The sequence below is a fragment of the Canis aureus genome, chromosome 1 (genome assembly GCF_053574225.1).
Source record: "Canis aureus isolate CA01 chromosome 1, VMU_Caureus_v.1.0, whole genome shotgun sequence".
Classification (NCBI taxonomy): Eukaryota; Metazoa; Chordata; class Mammalia; order Carnivora; family Canidae; genus Canis; species Canis aureus.
In genome coordinates, this window is record NC_135611.1 from 86,441,908 (window position 1) to 86,467,384 (window position 25,477).

The following is a 25,477-nucleotide window of genomic DNA, read 5'->3' on the forward strand; positions in this document are numbered from 1 at the left end:
GGCATAGAGCTAGCGAGGTTGCTTGCTTGTTTGCTTACTTGAATGAATCAATCAAGCAAGCAAGCAGTGGATAATTTTCATAAACAAGATAAGTGACTATAAAAATTAATATAGGGCAGCCTGGGTGGCTCAGTGGTTTAGCACTGTCTTCAGCCCAGGGCGTGATCCTGGAGACCCGGGATCGAGTCCCACTTCGGGCTCCTGCATCGAGCCTGCTTCTCCCTCTGCCTCTCTCTCTGTGTCTCTCATGAATAAATAAATAAACTCTTAAAATAAATAAAAAATAAATAAAAATTAATATAGCATCAGGCTCAGATGAAGGGAAGAAAAAGACATTTTGAATGAATAACACAATACTGAGAAATTACTGAAGACAAGAAAACATGACTTTGGAATGGGATCAATTTGCATTTGAATCTTAACTCCATCTGCTTTACTTTGTCTTGGGTAAAACACATAATCCCTTTGAGCCCAGAAAAAAAGGGAAAAAAGCCCCCTTTATTTCTCATCTTGCATTGCTTGAGGAAAGGAATAATCTTTTCACCATCTGTATTTCAGTATAGCTAGAAAATAATCTTGACAAATGAATTTCAAGTAAAAAAGTCAAGACTCCTGAAATCAGAGTTGCATGCTCTACTTTCTTCTTTAGGAGCCATACAAATCATTTAGTATTTGTAAGATCTCTTGCTTTTCCAATAATTCAGCTCCACACTCAAGGTTATTTACAGGATTCCTAAACAACTTGGGACTGACCAAGCATAGTAATAATGTTTTTCATTTATCTTTGAGTCTCTTTTTCAAAGTCAAAACCAAGACTTTTGAAAGACGAAGTTTTATACAAAAAGATTTAGACCTGTCCTGATCCACAATTCTTACATATATAAGTAATCTTTAAGTCTAATTATGATTAGACCATTTGGGTGTCAAGGAGATGTTAGTGGCACCAGAGTAGCCTTCTAATCCCTGGTGGAGGAATCAAAAGACATAAGCCAAAACAAATGGGAATTCTGCTACAGGATTAATGCTGACCTCTCATTAAGTAGCATACAAAGTGGTGGCTCATGTCAGCTCTTTTACAGAAAAGAAAAGCTGTGAAAAGCTGAACATTATTTTTATAAGTCTTTTATTTTATTTTTATAAAGACTTAAAGATTTGAATGTTCAATGATATTTAAAACTACCTTTATCAAAGGGTAGTACCAGGATCACATTGTTTGCATAGCACTAACAGGTGACAAGCATGTTTATCCCCTTCCCTCTCAGGACCATCTTCCCATCCCCCTCTACCAAATACAAAATTTTCAGCTCTTCCAGCTAGTTAGGACATCTTTTCCAAAAAGTCTCTGGGAATGATCCAGGGTTGTTTTCAGTAACTGGGAGAAACTGTCATAAAGAACATGATTATAAAAATCCTGGGGCACCTGGGTGGCTCAGTCAGTTAAGTGTCTGATTTTAATCTCAGGTCATGATCTCAAAGTCCTGAGATTGAGCCCCACATCAGGCTCCCTGCTCAGGGGGGAGTCTGCCTCTCTCCATCTGCTTCTCCCCCAGCTCATGCTCTATCTCCCTCTCCCTCTCAAATAAATATATTGTTAAAGATTTTATTTATTTATTCATGAGAGAGAGAGAGAGAGAGAGAGAGGCAGAAACAGAGGCAGAGGGAGAAGCAGGCTCTCTGTGGGGAGCCTGATGTGGGACTCAATCCTGGAACCTGGGATCACACACCGGACTGAAGGTGGCACTAAACCACTGAGCCACCAGGGCTGCCCTATCATGAGCTTTCCTGATCCAAGGACTGCAGCAACTCCAAGACAGGACAGAGTTATTAACCTTTGGTTCTAAGTGTCCATATCCAATCATTCTTTTTTTTTTTTTTAAGATTTTTAAAGAATTTTTAAATGTATTTATTTTGAGTAATTCCTATACCCAACGTGGGGATCAAACTCATGATGCCAAGATCAAGAGTCACATGCCCTGAGTGAGCCACCCAGGCACTCCATGTTATACCAACATGTAGAGAGAATCACTTTTTTTTAAAGATTTTATTTATTTATTCATAAGAGACACAGAGAAAGAGAAGCAGAGACATAGGTAGAGGGAGAAGCAGCTCCATGCAGGGAGCCCGACGTGGGACTCAATCCTGGATCCCAGGATCACGCCCTGAGCAAAAAGCAATGTTCAGCTGCTGAGCCACCTAGGTGTCCTGAGAAATCACTTTTTTAAAAGATTTTTATTTTGGGGGGACCTGGGTGGCTCAGTCAATTAAGCGTCTGCCTTTAACTCAGGTCATGATCTTGGCTTCCTGGGATCAAGCCCCATTTGGGCTCCCTGCTTGCAGGGAACCTGTTTCTCCCTCTCCCTCTGCCTGCCGATCCCCCTGTTTGTGCTCTCTCTTGCTCTCAAATAAAGTCTTTTAAAAAATAAAGTGAAATAAAACAAAAGACTTTCATTTTTTAAATAGTCTCTACACCAACATGGGGCTCAAACTCCCAACTTCATGCTCCACCAACTGAGCCTACCCCTACAAAACTATAAATCATATAATAGGTCTATCAACTAAAACTACATGGCTTACAGCACAACCACCTATACAGAATATAGGAGAAAACACAGTTAATTCATTCATGGAAATCTAGCCTTGGATAGCACAAACAGTTGCCAAATTTCCCTACAGCTAATTTGGGCCAGTGAGCATAAAATTCAACAGATTTGTTTAAAAGTATACTTTTGGAGGAAATGCTAAAGAAAATGAAGGAAAGACTGAAAAAAGGATAGAGAAATTCATATATTTAAAAGGGAGTCGGGGCAGCCCAGGTGGCTCAGCGGTTTAGTGCCACCTTCGGCCCAGGGCGTGATCCTGGAGAGCCAGGATCAGGTCCCATATCCAGCTCCCTGCATGGAGCCTGCTTCTCCCTCTGTGTCTCTGCCTCTCTCTCTCTCTGTGTGTCTCTAATGAATATATAAATAAAAATATTTAAAAACAAAAAACTAAAAATAAAATAAAAGGGGTCAACTCCACCTATAACAAATACCAAAAATTCTGCTCTCAAAGAGTGATACAGGAAGAAAAAATCTAGATAGCTGAAATTAGACTTTCTGTTAGGCTTTTATCTTTCAGTATTAAAAGAAGTATCTTATGCAAAATATATCACCCAAATTAAAACATTAAAAAATGTTAAATATTCTCAAGAAAACACATTACCCCATAGCTTGAGTTACAGATTCACAAAAAGGCTGACATGATTTTTCAATTAAAATAAACGACAAAGGTTATACCATATTTATTATTTAGACTAACCTTCTAAACTCATATATATAAAAATATTACCACATATAAATTGTAGTAAATGTATGTAAATTCAAACTCATATGTGTAAAAATACTATCACATATATTAAGCTAATTTTTATATTTAAAATAATCATTTTTCTCTTGCAAGCAGCAATTACCTCCTGATATGGTTCTTACTCAGCTGAGCTAAAGGATGGAAGAAAGTAGCACCAGCATGTACATAATAAAGCTGATAAAAGAGAATACCAGAATTATAGAAAAACAGTGAGGTACAGAGGGATGAGAAACAAAGTCCAGTATCTTTTCATTTAGACCAAAATCTTCAAAGGAATAAAATTATAGGTTATCAATCTAGCAATTTATTTGATACTCAATCTAAGCCATTTCAGTAACCTTCATGTATTTTTTTTAAAGTTTTTATTTATTTATTCATGAGAGAGAGAGAGAGGCAAAGACACAGGCAGAGGGAGAAGCAGGCAGAGGGAGAAGCAGGCTCCATGCAGGGAGCCCGACGTGGCACTCGATCCCAGGACTCCAGGATCATGCCCTGGGCCAAAGGCAGGTGCTAAACCGCTGAACGACCCAGGGATCCCCAGTAACCTTCATGTATTGAATTAAAAACCAGACCTCCTCCCCCCCCCCCCCCACGCAGGGTGACAGATGGTAGCAAGCATAGCATAATGTATAAACTTGTGGACTCACTATGTGTATACCTACAACTAATATAACATTGCATGTCAACTACATTCAAATAAAAACTAAAACTAAAAACTAAAAACATCAGGCCTAGGGCAGCCCGGGTGGCTCAGCGGTTTAGCCCTGCCTTTAGCCCAGGGCCTGATCCTGGGGACCTGGGATCGAGTCCCACATCGGGCTCCCTGCATGGAGCCCGCTTCTCCCTCTGCCTGTGTCTCTGCCTCTCTCTCTCTCTCTCTCTCTGTATCTCTCATGAATGAATAAAAAAATCTTTAAAAAAAAAATCAGGCCTCTTTCAAGACCCCTTTGGTAAAGACGATCCACAATAAATAACGTCATCTGGTCAATGGGAGAAGAATTTTGCAAAACAAACTCTCTCCTCTCAGCCCTAACCTACCTTTTATGAAGATTCCATTAAAATGGTGCATTATTTATAGAAGAATGGAGTGGGGAAGGACGAATCCACTTTATTTTATTTTATTAAGATTTTATTTATTCATGAGAGACACAGAGAAAGAGACAGAGAGAGAGAGAGAGAGAAAGAGAGAGGCAGAGAAACAGGCAGAGGAAGAAGTAGGCTCCCCCAGGGAGCCCAATGCGGGACTCGATCCCAGGACCCTGGGATCACGACCTGAGCCGGAAGGCAGAAGCTCAACCACTGAGCCACCCGGGTGCCCCTGAATTCACTTTATAATGCAGGAATCAGCATGTTTAGATGAAATTCTACATGGGAGAATGGGCATTTTTTTCTCTATTTACCTTAATATTTAGTTGGATACAATTTTGAATATTGAGGAATGAAATAATAAACTATGATACATATATTATTAGTAAGGTAATTAAGAAACATAACTCACCATTTTTTAGGCTTTGACAATGGTTTATATTTGCTGTATTTTACACGCCATTCAAGAACTTCTTTACAGCGCTGACAAACTCCATCATGAAGCTTTGCATTAATTTTCTTAAACAGAAAAACAAAGTTGGAATTTCACCTGTGAGCCAGCATTGCAAACCCATGAAAAATGCACATGAGAAATTTCAGTTTTTAAAAATAGTAACATAACTGAATCTGTGTAACATTCTATGATACACTATATATTTTTATATGCATTACTCAAGTTGGTTCTTTACCAAGGCAAAGATTCTTAACTAGATGTGGCTCAGAATCATCCAGGAAACTTTTTAACCTCTTGGCAAGAGCATTTTAGATAGCCCTCCTCATTGATTCTGATGTGCACAAATGTTAAAATTCAAATTTATATAGTTAAGATATGTGCATTTTACTGTATGTAGGTAATAATAGGGAAGAAATAACAATGCAATAATAAAGTAGAAAACCTAATGCATATTTTAAGACTACTGTTTCCAACAATTCAAATCTTACCAATGAGAAATGAGAAAATACACTGAGAAATTATAGTCCTAAATTGTCAGTCTCTAGGGGAGAGCAGAAATTATGACACCTGAGAAAGGAGCGTCAGGGAGAAGCAGCTGGAAGCAAAAAGGCATTTAATTCTTTAATTTAATATTTTTGTATTTTTAAAAAGACTTTGGGTTTTTTTTAAGGATTTTATTTATTTATTTGACAGAGAGAGAGCAAGCAGGGGTAGTGGCAGGCAGGAGAGGGAGAAGCAGGCTCCCCACTGAGCAGTGAGCCCAGCCCAACTGCGGGGGTGGGGGTGGGGGGGTGGGGGTGGAGGTGGCTAGATCCCAGGACCCGGGCATCACAACCCAAGCTTAAGGCATTAAGGCAGATGCCTAACAGACTGAGCAACACAGGCACCCCAACATTTTTTTACCCCAACATTTGTATATTCTTATGTGAAGAAAAAATGTTATAAAAAATGTTGCTAATCTGATTTCTTCAAAACAAAATAAATGTGTGCATGGAAATATCTGTGCTGGGGAAAGGGATTTATGAAACAAAAAAACATTTATTATGATTTTCTTCTCAAAATGTATTGGGAAATTAGGAGAATGAAAAATATATAAACATGTCATGTGTTTTCCCCAGTAGTTTTATATTCTATAACATATTCATGTGATTCAGGACCCAGAGTACTTATTTTCACTAAGTTCTCTGAGAATTCTCTAACTTACTTTGGCCATAAAAGCCTGGTCTTTCTTGGCCTATTGTCAGAATAATGAGAAGACGACATTTTATGTTTTCTTTGCTTCCTTTGTTTCCTTTTTTTTAATTTCTCAAGAGGTGAAAGAAAAGGATCACAAAAGATGCAGATTCTTTGGGAGGTTATCTGATGCTGAGTTAAAAGTACAACGTTTAAGGATCTGAAAAAAAAAATCTGAAACTTTTGAACTGTGCTTGATATTCTTTAAAGTTTTAAACAAGAAGGTAAAATAATTTGACAAAACATTTATTCTAAGAGAAAATATTTCAAGGGTGTTTTCAAGCCACAAAGTAAGCTGTGGATATATTATGTTTGATTTTACTTCTGTGGTAAAACACATATTCTGTTATTTATGAATTGTGCATGGGTATTCCTTTCTCCCTGACTTAAATGGAGAGTTCCTGGGAAAATAAATTCTACATGATACTATATTCCTTCCTATAGTGGTCTGTTGTTGCCAGAAAGAGGGAAATCTGTGTCCAATACCAAACTCCTCTTCTTATCAAACTTGATACTTAGTTATCCCATATAAGACTTGCTAAGAAATACCCAGAACTAAAGTTCACATTTCATCATTTGTTCTCATTGCTTTCTATTGCTTAGAATATCTTACTAAAAAGCATTACGTGTATTTTCCTAACTCTAACAGTAATGGGAACAAGCTAACGACTTGAACTATGATTACAAGATAAATGTGATATGAACTTTCTTAATAAAATATTCTTAGAATGCAAAACATTTTGTTACTTGCAATTTTATTATATATAACACATTCTGCTCGTTAACTAGGAAGCATTATTTGGTTTCTTGTTTGTTTCTGTATCCAATTTCTGAGCACCAGTTCATCTTGATTTACAAAGCTGCACATAGCGTGGAAACTGGTTTCTTTGGGGTGGATTGGACAGTAGAACAAAACCGGTCTTTGTGGAAACTTGTTCTGTGAGTGGCGTGTGAAGCAGTATAAATGGAGATGTTGTAGAGAGTTCACATGACTAACAGGCACTACTACAAAATTGAACTTGATTTTGATGTGTTAAGAAATGAGAGTAACAATGAAAATGAATGGTACTCTCCACTTAAAAAGAACTGCAAAAAGAAAGAAAACTGTGCACCTTGCCTTATTGTATTTTGGCAATCTAGAAAAAGTGAATTCCAGAGATGTGAGCAATGAAAACTAAATCCTAGTTCTAGGAATCATTCTGCCCCAAGCAAAGAAGATTGCAATCTTACCTTACTCACACCTATGTTTACAACTAACCCAGTTTTGGCAATTAATTTTAGCATATTCCTCCTCGTAGAAATAATAGGTTATTAAGGTTAAGATTTAAGCATGTCCAAATATACAATCAAAACTTAGTTTCATAAGTACAAAAGCCTTTAAAGATCATTCTTTAAAGCTACTTTCCAGAATTTTATTTATTTTTCTTTTAAGATTTTATTTATTTCTTCATAAGAGACACAGAGAGAGGCAGAGACCCAGGCAGAGGGAGAAGCAGGCTCCATGTGGAGCCCAACGTGGGACTTGATCCCAGGTCTCCAGGATCATGCCCTGGGCCAAAGGTGGTGCTAAACCGCAGAGCCACCCGGGCTGCCCTACTTTCTAGAACTTTAAAGGAAAAAAGCTTCAGAGTAAGATTCCACTGAACTTAGGAACCTTTTTTTTTTTTTTTAAGATTTTATTTATTTGATAGAGAGCGAGAGCACCCGCACAAGCAGGGGGAGCAGCAGGTAGAGGGAGAGGAGAAAGCAGACTCTGGGCTGTGCAGGGAGCTGGATGCGGGGCTCGATCCCACCACCCTGAGATCATGACGACCTGAGCCGAAGGAAGATACTTAACTGGCTGAGCCACCCAGGTATCCCATGAACCTAGGAATCTTAATTAAATAAGAAAACCTTATTTATAAATTGAACACTTTTAAGTTAGAATAAACAGGGTGTGTCAAACCATTTACTTAATATATATGTAAAGTCTTAGCCATCCTTGACTCATATAACATATTTTATTCCTGCTGTTAACATTCTGTTGTCAGACAATTCATCTTTTGTAATGTAAAGCGGCAATCTCAAGAAATTAGGTGAGGACTTTACCACCCAAGAGCCAAACTGTAAATATAATATCTGTATCAACAGGCTGATACTGAAAAATACGTTATAAAATATAAAGTATGTTTTAACGGAAAGAAGATACTATTATGGGGGAAAGAAATTTGAATACTACTCAAGAAAAACTAATAATTTTTCATTAGAATTTTTTTTTTGTACATCATATTCCCTTCAGAAATGCTAATAGCAAACAATGGCATATTTTGCTTCCCTTCATTAATTGGGGAAAAAAAGGAATTATAAAAATTAAAGTCAAGGAAAATGACAATTCTAACAGCTGCTGAAAATCCACTTCCAAGAAATGGCTTGCTCTTCCCCCTGCTTCATCCTTTCCTCCAAAATAAGGTTTTGGGGGATGCCTGGGTGGCTGCCTTCAGCCTGCCTGCCTTCGGCCCAGGGCATGATTCTGGGGTCTCAGGATCGAGTCCCACATTGGGCTCCTTGCATAGAGCCCTCTTCTCCCTATGCCTATGTCTCTGCCTCTCTCTCTGTGTGTCTCTCATGAATAAATAAATAAAATCTTTTTAAAAAATAAGGTTTTGGGGCTAATATAGCTATAACAGTATTACCCCAGAAAATAGACATGTATGTGCTATTTATATTTAAAAGTATATATTTTTAAAATTTTCTAGTAATACCCCCTTATTATAAATTTGGTTAGAGGATAAAGGATCTCTAGATTTGAGAGCAAGAACTTATAGATTGATAACAATAACATAAAAATCTTTTAGGTTGTGACTTTCAAACTATAAACTCTTTTGTTTTAAATCCTTTTAATATGGCCAGAACAGGGAAAATGATGAAGCACTCAGGAGTGCAGCTGAGAAGTGCACTTGCTAGAGATGGAACCACAAGTGAGATCCATGCTTTCTAGCAGCCAGTAAAAAACGAGCTCCGCTCCTCTACCTGCTTCAATGCTTGTAATATGCCCCAAAGCCAGTTTCTCAGAAGTAGTATAACTATTCTGGTGACTAAAACCCAAAGTCTAGTCTTTCCCAAAAAGGATCTCCTATGATACAGTAAGCCATGCTCTCAACAACACCCTTATGATATAAAGCATTTCACAGAGCTGTTTCTACCAGGGTTCTCCAAGTAGTCTGGTGTTACATAATGTCAAATACAGCGTGGTAAAAGTTATTCTCAAGGGTACAATGTAGGTACATATGCCTGATATTAATAGAATCTACAGGAATGTACCCCACATAATAAGGTCATCAGAAATAGTATTTCTCTTAACTAAGTTCTAAAAACATTCACCTCTATTATGAAAAATTTCAAACATGCAGAAAAGAGTTCAAACAATACTAATACATAGCCATATATACATTATCTAGAGACAACTGTTAACAATTTTTTAACCTATTTGTTTTCTCTGTGTGTGTACACTTAAAGTTGCAGATATCAGGACTCTTTACCTCCTAATCATATGTATCCTAGAAATCTTTTCCTCTAATTAACTACACTATTGTTACACTTTAAAAAAAAAAGAAAAATAACCCTCATCATTGAATGTAGCTGATCTATATTGAAATTCCCTCACCTTCCTCCTGCCCTCTAAATCAGTATTCAAGTACTATTTGACAGTTATCTCTCTTTTGTTCTACAAGAATTCCCCCCCCCCCCTTTTTTTTTTGAGAGAGAGAGAGAAAGAGCCAGCGTAAGGGAGAGGGGCAGAAGGAGAGAGAAAGAATCTGAAGCAGGCTCGATGAGGGACTCAATCTCAGGACCCGAGCCAAAATCCAAGAGATGCTTAACCAACTGAGCCACCCAGGTGTCCCAAGATTTCCCTCTTTTATCCTCTCTTGCACTAATCTTTTTGAAAATAGCAGGTCTTTGAAATTTCAAAGTAGTATCTGAAAACATCCCACATTCTGGATATGTCTGATTGTTTCTTCATAGTATAATTTAACTCATTGCTTTATGTACCATATTTCCATAAAATGGAAGTTAGGTTTAAAGGCTTGGTTAGATCCAGGTTTAACATTTTTTGGTAAGAGTAGTTCATATGTGCTGCTGCTACACAATTCATATTACTCCCCCTAGGAGGCACAAAATGTCCAGTTCTCACCTAGTCAGGGATATGAAATTTGCCTTGGTTAAGATGGTGACTGCCCTGATCTCCTCAAATTATAAAGATTAGCAATAATCTATGCAGGTCATGTTAATATACTGTTCCATAATATATTTCATCTCATGGTTCAGTACCCATTCAAGATCCTTTGCCTGAATTAATTAATTAATTAATTAATTAATTAATTAGGTAAGCTCTATGCCTAATATGGGGCTTGAACACACAACCCTTATATCAGGGGTAGCATGCTCTACCAACAGAGTCAATCAGGTGCTCCTGAATCAATCACTGTAAATGCTAACTATATCATTCTTTATATATTCATTAAAAATTTTTAAAAGGTTTACCAGCTGGGGGGCACCTGAGTGGATCAGTCAGTTGAGCATCCCTCTCTTGATTTCAGCGTAGGTCATGATCTCAGGGCTGTAAAATAGGGCCCCATGTCAAGCTCCGTGCTTAGTGCAGACTCTGCTTGAGATTCTCTTTTCTCCTCTACCTCTCCCCCAACTTGTAATCAATCAATCAATCAATCAATAAAATATTAAAAAAAAGATTACTAGCTGGGGGCACCTAGGTGGCTCAGGGAAAAACATGTGACTCTTGATCTCAGGGTCATGAGTTGGAGCCCCACACTGAGTGTAGAGATTACAAAAGTAAATAAATAAACTTTAAAAATAATTTAAAAAAAAGAATAAAAAGGTTACCAGCTGAAGTCAGTCATTATATTTTAATATAATGCATATATTATATCCACATATAATAAAATCGGCCCATTTTAGATGTATTAAGTCTATGCATCTCACAACCAAGATATAGCTATTTTTCATTACTCTATGCAGGTCCTGATATGGAGACCTACATTGGGCTCCCAGCACAGTGGGGAATCTGCTTCTTCCACTGCCCTTCCCCCTGTTCCTATGTGTTCTTTTGTCTCTCTCTCTTTTCCTCTCAAATAAATAAATAAAATCTTAAATAAGAAAATAAACAAATAGATAAGAGAGTTCCCTTGTGGCCCTTTTTTGTCAATCCCTTTTGCCAATCCCCAGGCAATGCTGATTTTTAATCTGTTCCCATAGTTATGCCTTTATCAGAATGTCATATATGGATATATATGAATATGGATAAAGTATATGCAGAGCTCATTCTTTTTTATTGGTGAATGGTATTCCATTGCACAGATGTGATACAATAACATTTACTCATTCACTATTTGAAGGATGTTCAGGGTTGGTTCTAGTTTTGGGTGGTAATATTTGCATACAAGTTTTTGTGTGGACTTCTTATTTCTCTTAGGTGAATACCTAAGAATGGTATTGTTGGATTGTGCAACCATTTTTTTAAAGATTTTATTTATTTATTCATGAGAGACACAGAGAGAGAGAGGCACAGACACAGGCAGAGGGATAAGCAGGCTCCACGCAGGGAGCCCAACACAGGACTCAATCCCAGGACCCCAGGATCAGGCCCTGAAGCTGAAGGTGGCGCTAAACCGCTGAGCCACTAAGGCTGCCCTCAAATCCTATTTTTAAATGTTTAAAAGTACATTTACATGTTTAAAAGTGGTGTGTTTTTTTTGTCACAAACCTGGGAAAGAAAATTATCATAACTGAAAAAAAATAATAAAAAAAAAGAAAATTATCATAATTGGCATGGAACTCAAATTTCTTATAGCTATAACTAGCCTTTGGTTTGATCATATTTACAGAACACTTTTTGGACTCAACTTTTCAAGTGGATAAATATGAAATGGGACAGGGGAGAAGATAGAGTTCAACCAGAAATCCCTTTTGTATTCTGTTCCGTAGTCTGCAAACTTTGTTCATTTTCTTACTGCTTAATTTCGCAACTACAGTGGTTCTTTACCTTTAATACTTCTCCCCACTGGGTATTAACAATGGCACATTAGGTTATACAGTTTTCTTATAAGAATTACTTTTGTAGATGAAAAATAATTTACAGACGAATTTTATAGATTTAAAACAATATGAGCAATTACATCTAAATATTCATATTAAAGAAATGTTATAATACAGATAAAGAAAAAAAAGGCAAGTCTTATCAAAAAAGCCATAATTTCCAGCACTTAAAGTATATTTACAAAACTTTCAGCTTTTTCTGTACATGTTGTTTTATAACCTGTTATTATTTTTTCACATTAATATATATTTTGAAAGCTTGTTTTTATTTGCTGCATTATATTCTCTCTGAGTAATACTATCATTTACTTAACCTGTTTCCTGTTATTTGACAATTTGGCTGTCTCCAATTCCTGACTGAATAGATACAGATACATAAATATTTTTTAAAGTAAGCTCTACACTAACATGGGGCTTGAACTCATGACCCTAAGAGCAAGAGTCACACACTCCATCAACTGGGCTAGCCAGGTGCTTCTAATTGTCCCTTTCTTGAATCAAGTACATAATTACTTGGATATGGAAGTAAATGTTCATAATCTTGCCTATAAAAATTTGCTTTGCTTTTTATCCAGGTAGTTAACATTTTAAAAAGAATAGAAAACACGGCCATTTCCTTTTCAAAAAGAGAATTTAAAAATACTCTTGCTAAATCAACTTAATATCACATTTAGACCACCATTAATATATCACCCAGGATATCAACATTGGATTCTATTGAATTCAAACTTTCAAACCTACAAACTCTTTTTTAGTGTAATAAAGCAGTAATAAATGTGAACGTCCATTACTCTCAGAAATATGTTATTTGGATTAAGACATTGAGTCTTCCTATTTTTATGTATTTTATTATTTCACAAAATGAGCTGGTCATATAAATAGCCTAGAAATACTTTTGAAGTGAGTTCTGATAGTAAAACTGATTTTACTGTCAAAAAGGAAAAATGTAAAACAAAAGTTAAAAAAAATTAAAAACAAAAACAAAAGTTACTTTGGGCTTACTTCTTTTTAGGAAACCATTATTCAATATAGCTAATTACAGATTAGCTGCCAACATTGACAACAATTTTTCAGAAAAAATTCAGGCCAAGTCTCCTTTAAGCAAAATAATACCTTAGGGTTCTAAAATACTTACTATACATCCATACATCATATTCATAAATATTTGAATTACCAATATTTGATTTTTTACTATATAAAATTCTAAAAAAAGATACCTCAAGCATAGGGACATCTGGCTGCTTAGTCAGAAGAGCCAGCATCTCTGATTTTAGGATCATGAATTTGAGATCCATACTGGGTGTAGAGATTACTAAAAAGAAAAGTAAATCTATTATTTATTTATTTATTTATTTATTTATTTATTTATTTATCTATCTATCTTAGAAAAGTAAATTTAAACCCAACACTAAAAAACACAGAAAAAAACAAAGAAAATGGAAAAACAAAACAAAACAAAACACAGGAGCACCTGGGTGGCTCAGTAGGTTTAGCTTCTGACTCTTGATATCTGCTCAGGTCATGATCCTACAATTATAAGATAACCCCAAGTGGGGTGCCACACTGGGCATGGAGTCCACTTGGGATTCTATCTCTCCTCCTCCCTCTTCCCCTCCCTCCCCTCATGTACACACATTCTCATGTTCTCTTTCTCAAAAACCCAAAACAAAATGATACCTAAAGCATAAATTGAGGTATATTTCTACTATCAGCTAAAATAATTTTCTTCCCCACAGTCTACTCTATCTTCTTTCCATTTACTCTGTATTAATCTTAAGTCTTTAAAAAATCAATACCAAACTGAAAGTTTAAATATACTTCAGAAATACCCGAACTGCTCCTTTTACTCAATATATTTAAAATATGAGCTTTTTATAGTCAAGAAATAATATTTGTGTCCTTCTCCAAGTTTTTTTGTTACTGCTGGAATCTTTAACAAGTGACATCTGTGAAAATAAACAATTGCATTTTCATCCAGACACTGAATATAAAATGAGTCCTGATCATCCCAAACAGAAGACTATTCTCTCAATAAGCGGGTAGAGCCATTGTCAGTTGGAATTATACAGAGAGGGCCTGTTACAAACTACCCAAACTACCTACTGATTTATTTCAGCAGCCAAGCAAACTACCCAGATTTTCACTGACAAACTTAATGCAAACAGACATCTAAGTGGAGTCACACCTCCCTACGGGCAAAAACATGCCACTGCATTATCTTCTAGCAGTAGAGAAACCTACTTTATTTTATTTTAAATAATTTATTTATTTATTTATTCATTCATTCATAAGAGACACACAGAGAGTGAGAGAGAGAGAGAGAGAGGCAGGCAGAGGGAGAAGCAGGCTCCACGCAGGGAGCCCGATACGGGACTCTTCCTTGGTCCCCAGGATCACACCCTGGGCTGAAGGCAGTGCTAAACCGCTGGGCCACCCGGGCTGCCCGAGAAACCTATTTTAAACAGTATTTTTACCCAAAGTATATTTGCTCATTTACTCTAAGAAAATTAAAATAAATTAGTGCTGTGCATTTTAACAAGTAAATATTTCTAAAAGATACTAAACAACCAGTATTTAACAGCGTTGTTAAACAGTATTTAACAGCGTTGTTAAACTGATCAATCGCTTTTTAAAATGTCAGTCTTTTCTTCCTCAAAATTTTGCTGTAAATGATCAAAATGTCAATGGTTTTATCAAAAATGATTTTTGTCTTTCCTGAAAAAAGACCTTACAAAGTAGGATTGTATCCCTAACTCCATTTGCTCCTTCTCAAGATCCTTTGCTGAGGCTTCTTCCTCTGCTTACCCCTTAAAAACATCCAATTCCCCATTTTTTATTTAGTCATCCATTCATGCATTCACTCACTTACTCTGTCTCTGTCTCTCCAACCAAGGTGGCTGCTCAGTACTTTCACATTATGTGTTTACTCTTGGTCAACTGAACCTATACCCACAGCCTCAACAAGAACTCCATGAAGACTATAACCAAAACTACACTCCCAGTCCTACTGTCTCTCTGAAGGTCCTGATATCTCAGACTGTGTGTGCAATATTCACTTTCCTCCTCATGCAAATCCTTGAACTATCTCAAATTCATGAACCAAATAGCAGTCACTATCTTAGCAATAAAATCTGTTTCCCCTTTGCTCCGAGGTTCATCTTAAGAAAGTCTTCTTGTAGGCTCAAGTACAAAAATCTCAGGTCACCTTTGGCTTCTCCCTCCCCCTTTACCAAAATACCAATACTGACAAAATAGATATTTAAACAATGCCCCCAGCTGCGTCTTCTACTTTGTATCTCCTCACTTCCTTCTAGCAGGTCCTTATTTCTGATCTGTATTACTGAAGTAGCATCCCAAATGGAAGATGGACTGGGGAGTATCAATGAGGGAGAGACAGAACGGGAGACCAAGCCATCAACAGTTATATTTTAGTGGACATCTCTCCCTAACTCTCCCATGGTTGGAAACTGACACTCTTTTTTTTTCTCTCTTTTTTTTTAATTCATGAGAGACAGAGAGATAGGCAGAGACACAGGCAGAGGGAGAAGCAGGCTCCCTGTGGGTAGCCCAATGCAGGACTCAATCCCTAGGCAGAAGGACTCAATGACCTAGGCAGAAGGCAGACACTCAACCACTGAGCTACCCAGGTGCCCAGGATACTGATACTCTTTAAGGCACTTCTAAGACTGATAGTCAGGGGCAGCCGGAGTGGCTCAGCGGTTTAACGCAGCCTTTGGCCCAGGACGTGATCCTGGAGACGGGGGATGGAGTCCCCTGTCAGGCTCCCTGCATGGAGCCTGCTTCTCTCTCTGCCTGTGTCTCTAGCTTTCTCTCTGTGTGTGTCTCTCATGAATAAATAAAATCTTATAAAAAAAAAAAAAAAAAAAGAAAGACTGATAGTCAGAACTCTCTGCAATTTGATCCCTACTTTTCTTTCTGATCCTATCTCCTGTTTCCCTCCCTGTGCATCTAAGTAAGCACTCCCAAGTAAACAAATCTGGTCACACAGAAAGTACACTGTGCCTCCTCCTGTCCTTGCTGTGCTGGCACTGCATCTCCTTTCGCTCAGTACTTGCATGCTAATTTTTAACTCTTCATTCATACTCCAGCTCTGCTTTCCAAGCAATCACCCCAGATCACCTGTAGTATTTCCCACCTCATCCAACTCAGAAGATGTACACCAACACTCCCAATAGCCAGGCCACGCTGCACACTAGAGATGCAGGGTTTAAAAAAGAGTGAGGGAGGGCAGCCCTGTTGGCTCAGCAGTTTAGCACCGCCTTTGGCTCAGGGTGTGATCCTGGAGACCTGGGATCGAGTCCCATGTCGGGCTCCCTGCATGGAGCCAGCTTCTCCCTCTGCCTGTGTCTCTGCCTCTGTGTGTGTGTGTGTGTCTCATGAATATATAAATAAAATCTTTAAAAAAAAGAGTGAGGGAAGGTCCTTGCCTTTGAGCAAATAAGCAGGTAAATGAAAAGAACAGTTTTGACACTGGAAATTGTGATGACAGACAAACCAGAAGTGTTTTGGGATCATCCTCCACCTAACAGAGTCCAGTACACAGGGAAGACCTTGTGGATGCATGAGAAACATTCGGCCCTCTGGGAAACTAAAAACAAAACAGCTAAACAATAGGGTATGAAGAGAAGGAGAGGAATGAGCTAAACTGTAAGAGAAACTGCTCAGCTAAAGAATTTTGACTCTTCAATAGGGAGGAGACCTGACTGGATAGGATCCTAAAATATAATTACAGACAAGACTAGAGGAAAGTATGGGGATCAGTACAGAAGTTGCTAGAGTCACTTAGAATTACATACTAAAACACTAAATTTGGATGTGGTAGTGGGGATACAAAGGTGGGCACCGGCATGGGAGGTAATAAAGACAGAGAAATGATCAGAATTGGGGCGTCTGGATGGCTCAGTTAAGTGTCTGCCTTTGGCTCAGGTCATGATCCAGCCCTGTGTGTCAGGCTCCCTGCTCTGTGGGGAGCCTGCTTCTCCCTCTCCCTCTGCCTGCCCCTCTGCCTACTTGTGCACACTCTCCCTGTCAAATAAATAAATAAAATCTTTTAAAAAAAAAACCGATCTGGATTCAGTAAAAGAGAACATGACTATACGAGAGTTGGAGCAAAGCCAAGACTCCAGGGAAGAGTGACTTTTATTTTATTTATTTATTTATTTCTAAATTTTTTTTTTTTTTTTTTTTTTTTTTTTTTTTTTTTTTTTTTTTTTTTTGGCAGGGGGAGTGACTTTTAAATCAGTTCTCAAATTCTGGGGTATAGGAGGGGCACCTGGATGGCTCACTTGGTTAAGTATCTCCCTTCAGCTCAGGTCATGATCCTGGAGTTCCTGGACTGAGCCCTATATCCAGGTCATGAGGTCCTGCTTGGCAGGGATTCTGCTTCTCCCTCTCCTCTGTCCCTCCCCTTGTTCTGTTCTCTCTCACTCTCACTCTCAAATAAATAAACAAAATCTTAAAAAAAAAAAAAAAAAAGACCCAACGGGAAAGCATATTAAAAATCCTATTTCCAGGCAGCCCTGGTGGCACAGTGGTTTAGTGCTGCCTGCAGCCCAGGGTGTGATCCTGGAGACCTGGGATTGAGTCCCACGTCCAGCTCCCTGCATGGAGCCTGCTTCTCCCTCTGCCTGTGTCTCTGCCTCTCTCTCTCTCTCTGTCTCTCACGAATAAATAAATAAAATCTTAAAAAAAAAATCCTATTTCCAGGGGGACCTGGCTGACTCAGTCAGAAAAGTATATGACTCTAGATCTCCGGGTTGTGAGTTCAAGTCCCACACTGGGTATAGAGATTACTAAAAATAAACAAACTTTAATAAATAATAATTTATTTAAATTAAATTAAAATCAAATTTCCAGGTCCCACTTCATGAGATTGCGATTTTGTAACTGAGGAGATTCTGTTGCATGGATCATGCTTTCAGACCCTGTGGTTGAAGGATGGGGGATAGCTCTGGAGCAAGAAGGAGCTCAGACAGGTTGGGCTTCTGGAAAAAGAACCCTCCCATCTTCCCAAAGTAGACCTAAATATACAGACAGGGAGCATATGATCCTTAGAAAGCTAGTCACATAGACCAGAATATCAAATATGGAGAAGGTAATTACCAGAATAGTCTCAGGTATGGTTTGAGGACCATGTACATTGTATCGCCTGTGAGGCTTGTTAAGAATGATGATTCCTGGACTCAAACCAAGAACTACTGATTGAGAATTTCTGGAAAATGAGATTCTGTATTTTATACAAGCTTTCCAGATGATCTTTAAGCATGCCAAAGTTTAAGAACCACTGTCGTAGGCAGCTGAAGAAAGTAGACATTTCTAGAAAGAAGAGTGTATTCCCTACCTCATCTATGCTACTGAAAGTACTACTACAAGGGAGGTGATATGCTTTTGGATATGATTATTATGATTAGAAAGTTATGATTATTATAGTTAAAACACCATAGGATCAACGAGAAATGATGATGATGATAATAAATGACATATAGTGTCTTTTGCTTAAAACTCCGTATTTACAGTTAAGTATATCATTTCCTCACAATTACCTTGGGGGATAAATAGTAGTATTTCTACTTTATAGATGCAAAACAAATCCAGACAGTCTTAATAATCTACCTGCAACTGCACATACCCAGAATAATACAACCAGGACTCAAGACAAAGCCCTCTAACTCCAAATACCATATTCCGCCCCAGTATTCCATATTGCCTCTCTTTTAGGAACTAAATCTCAATCTGATTCCTACTTTCACCATTGAGACCATCACTTCATTGGGAAGATGCACTCTGATTTCCAACCAAGTGAATGAAAGAAATATTCATTTCTCAAAGAAAGATTGAGACATATAGTGTTACAACTAGCCTACTTATCTTTTTTTTTTAAAGATTTTACTTATTAATTTATGATAGACACACAGAGAAGAGAGAGAGAGAGAGAGGCAGACACAGGCAAAGGGAGAAGCAGGCTCCATGCCAGGAGCCCGATGTGGGACTTGATCCCAGGATTCCAGGATCGCGCCCTGAGCCAAAGGCAGGCGCTAAACGGCTGAGCCACCCAGGGATCCCTAGCGTACTTATCTTCTAGAATAATGTATCAAATAGCTGAGTCTCCAGAATGACCTCAGAACTGACAGGAAAAGCTATGTTAGAGACATAAATCAGAATGCAGAAGAGCTATTATTTAAGAAGCTTTTCCAAAATTTTATATCCAAAGTCATTACTCCAAAATGTACCTTATACTCGATTCTCACTCACATGTATAACGTCCCTTAATTCAGACATGGTTCACAATGATGTCATATTGTATGGAAACTCTTATTTCCTCATGGTCAGGAAAAACAGAATTTATAGCAGTAGTTTCTAACCTTTATTCCTATTCTGGGAACTTAAGCCAAATCTAAACATGTTGAAAATGGGGGAAATTGTTTCTTCATTGTTGTTCCCTATTTTTTCCAGTTTTTTAAAGAAATAATTGACATATGGGCAGCCTGGGTGGCTCAACGGTTTAGTGCTGCCTTGAGCCCAGGGCATGATCCTGGAGACCCGGGATCAAGTCCCACATCAGGTTCCCTGCAAGGAGCCTGCTTCTCCCTCTGCCTGTGTCTCTGCCTCTCTCTTTCTCTGTGTCTCTCATGAATAAATAAATAAAATCTTTTTTTTTTTTTTTTAAAGAAAGAGTTAACATATAACACTGTAATTTAAGGTATACAGCATGGTGGTTTGATTTACTTATATTGTGAAATAATTACCACAATAGGTTCCACTACTATCCATCTTTTCATTTAGATACAATAAAAAGAAGAAAGGGGGAAAAATCATCCCTATGTTTTAACTCTGCCTTAGTAATAGAATCAAATGGCAGGCCAAATCTCAAATAGCTAGGGAATCTAAAATTAAAGATATGCTGGGAAATTGGGCAATTTCCTGATCAGTGATTCTCTCTCTCTCTCTCTCTTCCTCTTTTTTTTTCTGATCGGTGATTCTCAATCTTCCTTTCTGCCTCTACTGTTCACATCCTGAGGTTACTCTCATCACTGAATACAGGAAATTTACTTTACAAAAAAAGATTTTAAGTAATTTCTACACCCAATGTGGGGCTTGAACTCACCACCCCAAGATCAAGAGTTGCACGCTCTTCCCACTGAGCCAACCAGGTGCTCCAATATAGGAAATGTCTTAATTTTTTTAAAGGCTTTATTTATTTATTTGACACACACACACACAGAGAGAGAGCACGCTAGAGTGAGTTAGCACAAGCAGGGGGAGCCCTACGTGGAGCTGAAGCCCTATGTTGGGCTCCATCCCAGGATACCAGAACTGTGACCATGACCTGAGCCAAAGGCAGACACCTAACCAACTGAGCCACCCAGGAGCCCCAGGAAATGTCTTAATTAACAAGAGTAATGAGTACTGGGGAAGGACAGGGAAGAGAAAGCCTGATACACTGCCTCCCAACACAGAATGTCCCTATCAAAATTAAAGGAGTTAAAGTTTCTATCTTCTCAAAAGACCTTCTACTGTACTTATCATATAACTCTCTGCCTGGTTGTTTACAGTTCCTAGTTAATATTCTTTTGCTTATTCAAGTCTGTGAGTGATTTAACATGCAAGGAACATGTCTACTTTGTTCAGGTGTCTGAACAAAAGCAGAGTTAGGGAACTGTTACTTGTTTACATGGTTTATTATAAAACAGGTAGTTTTGGTGTTCACTAAAAAAATAATACCAAACTAATTTTTACATAGACTGTTATCGTAAATCTATAAACCGCATGTCTAATCCTTTATAAAAATTCTTTCTGCTGCTATTCTTAGAACATTCCTGTGGCTAGGGCAGGCATAATTATCTTCATTTTGCAGATGAGAAACCTGAAGCTCAGAGAATTAAAAGATTTGCTTGAGGTCACACAATTAATCAGAAGCAGCAGAGGCAGATCCCATAAAAAGATGCCATTTAGTTTAGGGCATTGTACTGAAGTTACAAGTAGAAAGTGTTCCCTTACAGCTTTCAAGGTTTTCTCCATATTAAAAGAAAAAAAAAAATTGCAGGGCATACACTTCAATCTGCACTCTGTTTGTACTCAAATTCAAACACTGGTATATAGTTTTACAAATAGGGCCAAACCTGCTGGCTCATTTGTAAGGTAACCTTACAGTATTATACATTATTTGTTTAGAAAACACAAAATGAAATTCCAAAGTTAAGAAAAACTCATTTAGGAAAGAAAATATTATCTTTGCTAGGCAAATGTTCTAGAAGAAAAGGATTTACTTTCTACCATGCTCCTCAGAGATTTTCAATGCACTGAGACTTAAACAATAAAGGGTAAATAAGTGGTGAGCCAAATGGACTATGCACAACTGGAATGCAAAAAGCCTATTCAAGCAGCAGTTGTGTATAGTGTCATGAGGCAACACATGTTTTTATAACCACTCATTAAAAGCTAGTCACAGTCTAAGATCTTGCTCAACCGGTATGGTATGCCCCAAGTTAGTGATCTTAAATGAGACAAAAATGACTGATCATTGTTTAACATGTATTGAACAAAAAAGAAGGATGATATTCATTTCCTCTTACTAGCATATTTTAGGATTTTATGGATTAACTCTTCCAAGTATAATAACTGGTAATGTCCACAAATCAAATGATTTTACCTTTTAAAATAAATCAGTATTTTAAGTATTTACTTGGGGGCAGATATATGAGGACAATTACCATATTGAAGCTAGTTAACTTCTTCAAAGATAATCACTTTGTTCTGGTCATATTAATATGTCGTAACAATAACTAGTAATATGCTGATAATTGATTCAGGAAGTAAGTCACTTAAGGAAAATATTAGGTCTGTGCCATGATTCATTCTCTTTAGAGCTCAGTATTCACACATGACTTACCTAACTTGAGTAGAGAACATTTTCTCATTCTTAAAAGGAAAACAAAGTTGTTTTTGATGACAAAAATGTAAAAAGCTAAGGGAGGGGCACCTGGGTGGCTCAGTCGGTGAAGCACCTGCCTTTGGCTCAGGTCATACAGATCAAGCCCTGCATGGGGCTTCCTGCTCAATGGGGAGTCTGCTTCTCCATCTCCCTCTATCCCTCCCCTTGCTTGCACTGCTCTGTCAAATATTAAATAAAGTCTTAAATTTTTTTTTAAAAGCTAAGGAATAAAATTAAGGTGTATTTTTTTTTTAAGATTTATTTATTTATTCATTCAGAGAGATCGAGAGAGAGGAAGAGACACAGGCAGAGGGAGAAGCAGGCTCCATGCAGGAAGCCCAATGTGGGACTCGATCCCGGGTCTCCAGGATCACACCCCGGGCCGCAGGCGGCGCCAAACCGCTGCGCCACCGGGGCTGCCCTTAAGGTGTATTTTGAATGAAGGATGCAAATCACCTGTAACAAAATACTACATTTTATTTCTATAGATTTTTTAAGATCTGAATGTCCTTTAATGCTTCTCATTTTATTCTCACATCATCCCTGTGCATAAGCAAGAAGGTGGTATTGTTATTTATTGTTATCCTAATTTATAGAGTTGATATAACTTACCTATGGTTATAGAGTGACTCAGTAGCCACACCAAGAGTCAGAAGAGTCTATGGTGCTGCCCTGACTCCAAGCTTAGTACTTCTTCCAACATGTCAAACTATAAAATGTGTCATGGATTAGAATTAAATACAGCATGCATTATGATTATCTCTCTGCTGCCTATGGGAACAATCCAAAAAAGTATGAGTTGGTATGTACTCAGCACTATGCCAGGCATCTCAAAGATTCAGAAGATTTATGATGTACAGTCCTTTCCACACAGTGCTTAGAATTTGGAGAAACAAAAATAATGGGCATGAAATCTGAAGAGTAAGCAGTATCTGTTAGAGTTAAAATGGTGTTTATCTTTAATTTTTTTTAAAGATTTTATTTATTCATTTGAGACAGAGAGACAGACAGCGAGCAAGCAGCATGAGCAGGGAAGAGAGGCAGAGGCAGAGGGAGAAGCAGACTCCCTGCTAAGCTTGGAGCCCAAAGTGGGGGCTCGAGCCCAGGACTTAGGATCATGACCTAAGTCAAAGGCAGATGCTTAACCATCTGAGCCACCCAGGCACCCCTAAAATGGTGTTTAAAATAAGAGATTAACTGACTGGCATCTTCCAACTGAGCTTTTGGAAAGACTAGGATTAAGGGGGAGTCAGTATAGATCCAGTGCAGACAGCCTTAAAAACACTATCATTTTATTTAGTCCCAAACGAGTGGGACAAAGTGAGGGAGTCATGTATCTGCTACTTATGACAAATTTATAAAGGTGTCACAGAATATTGCATTTTATGTTTTCAAAGACCATTTATCTTAAGTCCTCACAAAGTGTCAGGAAAAAAAAAGCAGGGTGCCTGGATAGCTCTGTTGATTAAGCATCAGACTCTTGATTTCAGCTCAGATCATGATCTAGGGGTCATAGGATTGGCCCCACGGAGGGCTCTATGCTCGGCAGGGTGTTTGCTTGTCCCTCTCCCTCTCTCCCCCCCATCACTTGTGCAAGCTCTCTCACTCTCTGCCTCTCTGTGTGTGTGTCTCTCATGAATAAATAAATAAATAAATAAATAAATAAATAAATAAATAAAATCTTCAAAAGGTTTTTTAAAAATAAAGTGATATACAGTCTTAATTTAAAGCAACAGCAACCCATCTTCCTTCCTTGTACTTCTTCATGTATTAAAACCAGAAATGTGCTTCAATCATAAGCACAAGCAGGAGAGACTATGCGTAGATATGCACACAGGCTTCTGGGTTTCAGTCTTTCCTGAAATGTATATGACTTGATAATGGAATATTAAGTCACCTAGAGGGATGCCTGGGTGGCTCAGTGGTTGAGTGTCTGTCTTTGTCTCAGGGCGTGATCCTGGAGTCCCAGGATCAAATCCCACATTGGGCTCCTTGCATGGAGCCTGCTTCTCCTCCCTCTGCCTGTGTCTCTGCCTCTCTTTCTGGGTCTCTCATAAATAAATAAATAAAATATTTAAAAATAAATAAATAAAAATAAAACTATTAAAAAAAAAGTCACCTAGAGAACAAGGTGTTCAAATAACTGCTTTTTTTTTTTTTTTAAGATTTTACTTATTTATTCGAGAGAGAGAGAGAAAGAGAGAGGCAGAGACACAGGCAGAGGGAGAAGCAGGCTCTATGCAGGGAGCCCAACGTGGGACTCAATCCCAGGTCTCCAAGATCAGGCCCTGGACTGAAGGCAGTGCTAAACTGCTGAACCACCGGGGCTGCCCCAAATAACCCCTTCTAAAGAGAGGAGAAATTCCACTTTAAAAAAAAATTTTATTTTTATTATTATTTTTTAAAGATTTTATTCATTTATTCATGAGAGGAGCAGAGAGAGAGAGAGAGAGGCAGAGACATAGGCAGAGGCAGAAGCAGGCTCCATGCCGGGGAGCTCGATGTGGGACTGGGTCCTGGGTCTCCAGGATCACGCCTTGGGCTGAAGGCGGCGCTAAACCGCTGAGCCACCTGGGCTGACCCAAAAGATTTTATTTATTTATTTTTTTTAATTTTTATTTATTTATGATAGTCACTGAGACAGAGACAGAGAGAGAGAGGCAGAGACACAGGCAGAGGGAGAAGCAGGCTCCATGCACCGGGAGCCCGATGTGGGATTCGATCCGGGGTCTCCAGGATCGCGCCCTGGGCCAAAGGCAGGTGCCAAACCGCTGCGCCACCCAGGGATCCCAGATTTTATTTTTTAAATAATCTTTACACCCAATATGGGGCTGAAACTCATAACCCCAAGCTGAAGAGTAACATGCTCTACCAACTTAGCTAGACTGGTGCCCCCAAATCCCACATTTTTTTTTTTAATTTTATTTATTTATGATAGTCACACAGGGAGAGAGAGAGAGAGGCAGAGGCACAGACAGAGGGAGAAGCAGGCTCCATGCACCGGGAGCCTGACATGGGATTTGATCCCAGGTCCCCAGGATCGGGCCCTGGGCCAAAGGCAGGCGCCAAACCGCTGCGCCACCCAGGGATTCCCAATCCCACATTTTTTAAAAAAGATTTTATTTATTTGAGAGAGAGCACACAAGCAAGAGGGAGGGACAGGAAGAGACAGGCAGACTCCCTGCTGAGCAGGGAGCCTAACATGGGGCTCGATCCTGGACCCTGAGATTATGACCTGCAAAGAGTCAGATGCTTAACCAACCGAGCCACCCAGATGCCCCAAATCCCACATTTTTAATGCTAGTTTATCTGAACAA

General features: G+C 38.4%; 1 protein-coding gene across 4 annotated transcripts in view; it reads right to left on the reverse strand.

The window, feature by feature from the left end:
- The window catches only part of C1H9orf85 (chromosome 1 C9orf85 homolog), a 117,889-nt gene that overhangs the window by 76,512 nt on the left and 15,900 nt on the right, over positions 1-25,477 (reverse strand). For 3 of the 4 annotated variants that reach the window (XM_077907170.1, XM_077907161.1, XM_077907141.1), the window contains exon 2: positions 4,844-4,950. In XM_077907170.1, the coding sequence (XP_077763296.1) occupies positions 4,844-4,950 (107 nt within the window). Of the gene's footprint in view, positions 1-4,843; positions 4,951-13,425; positions 13,521-25,477 lie in introns of all 4 variants that reach the window. The other variant, XM_077907151.1, reaches the window with a different exon arrangement.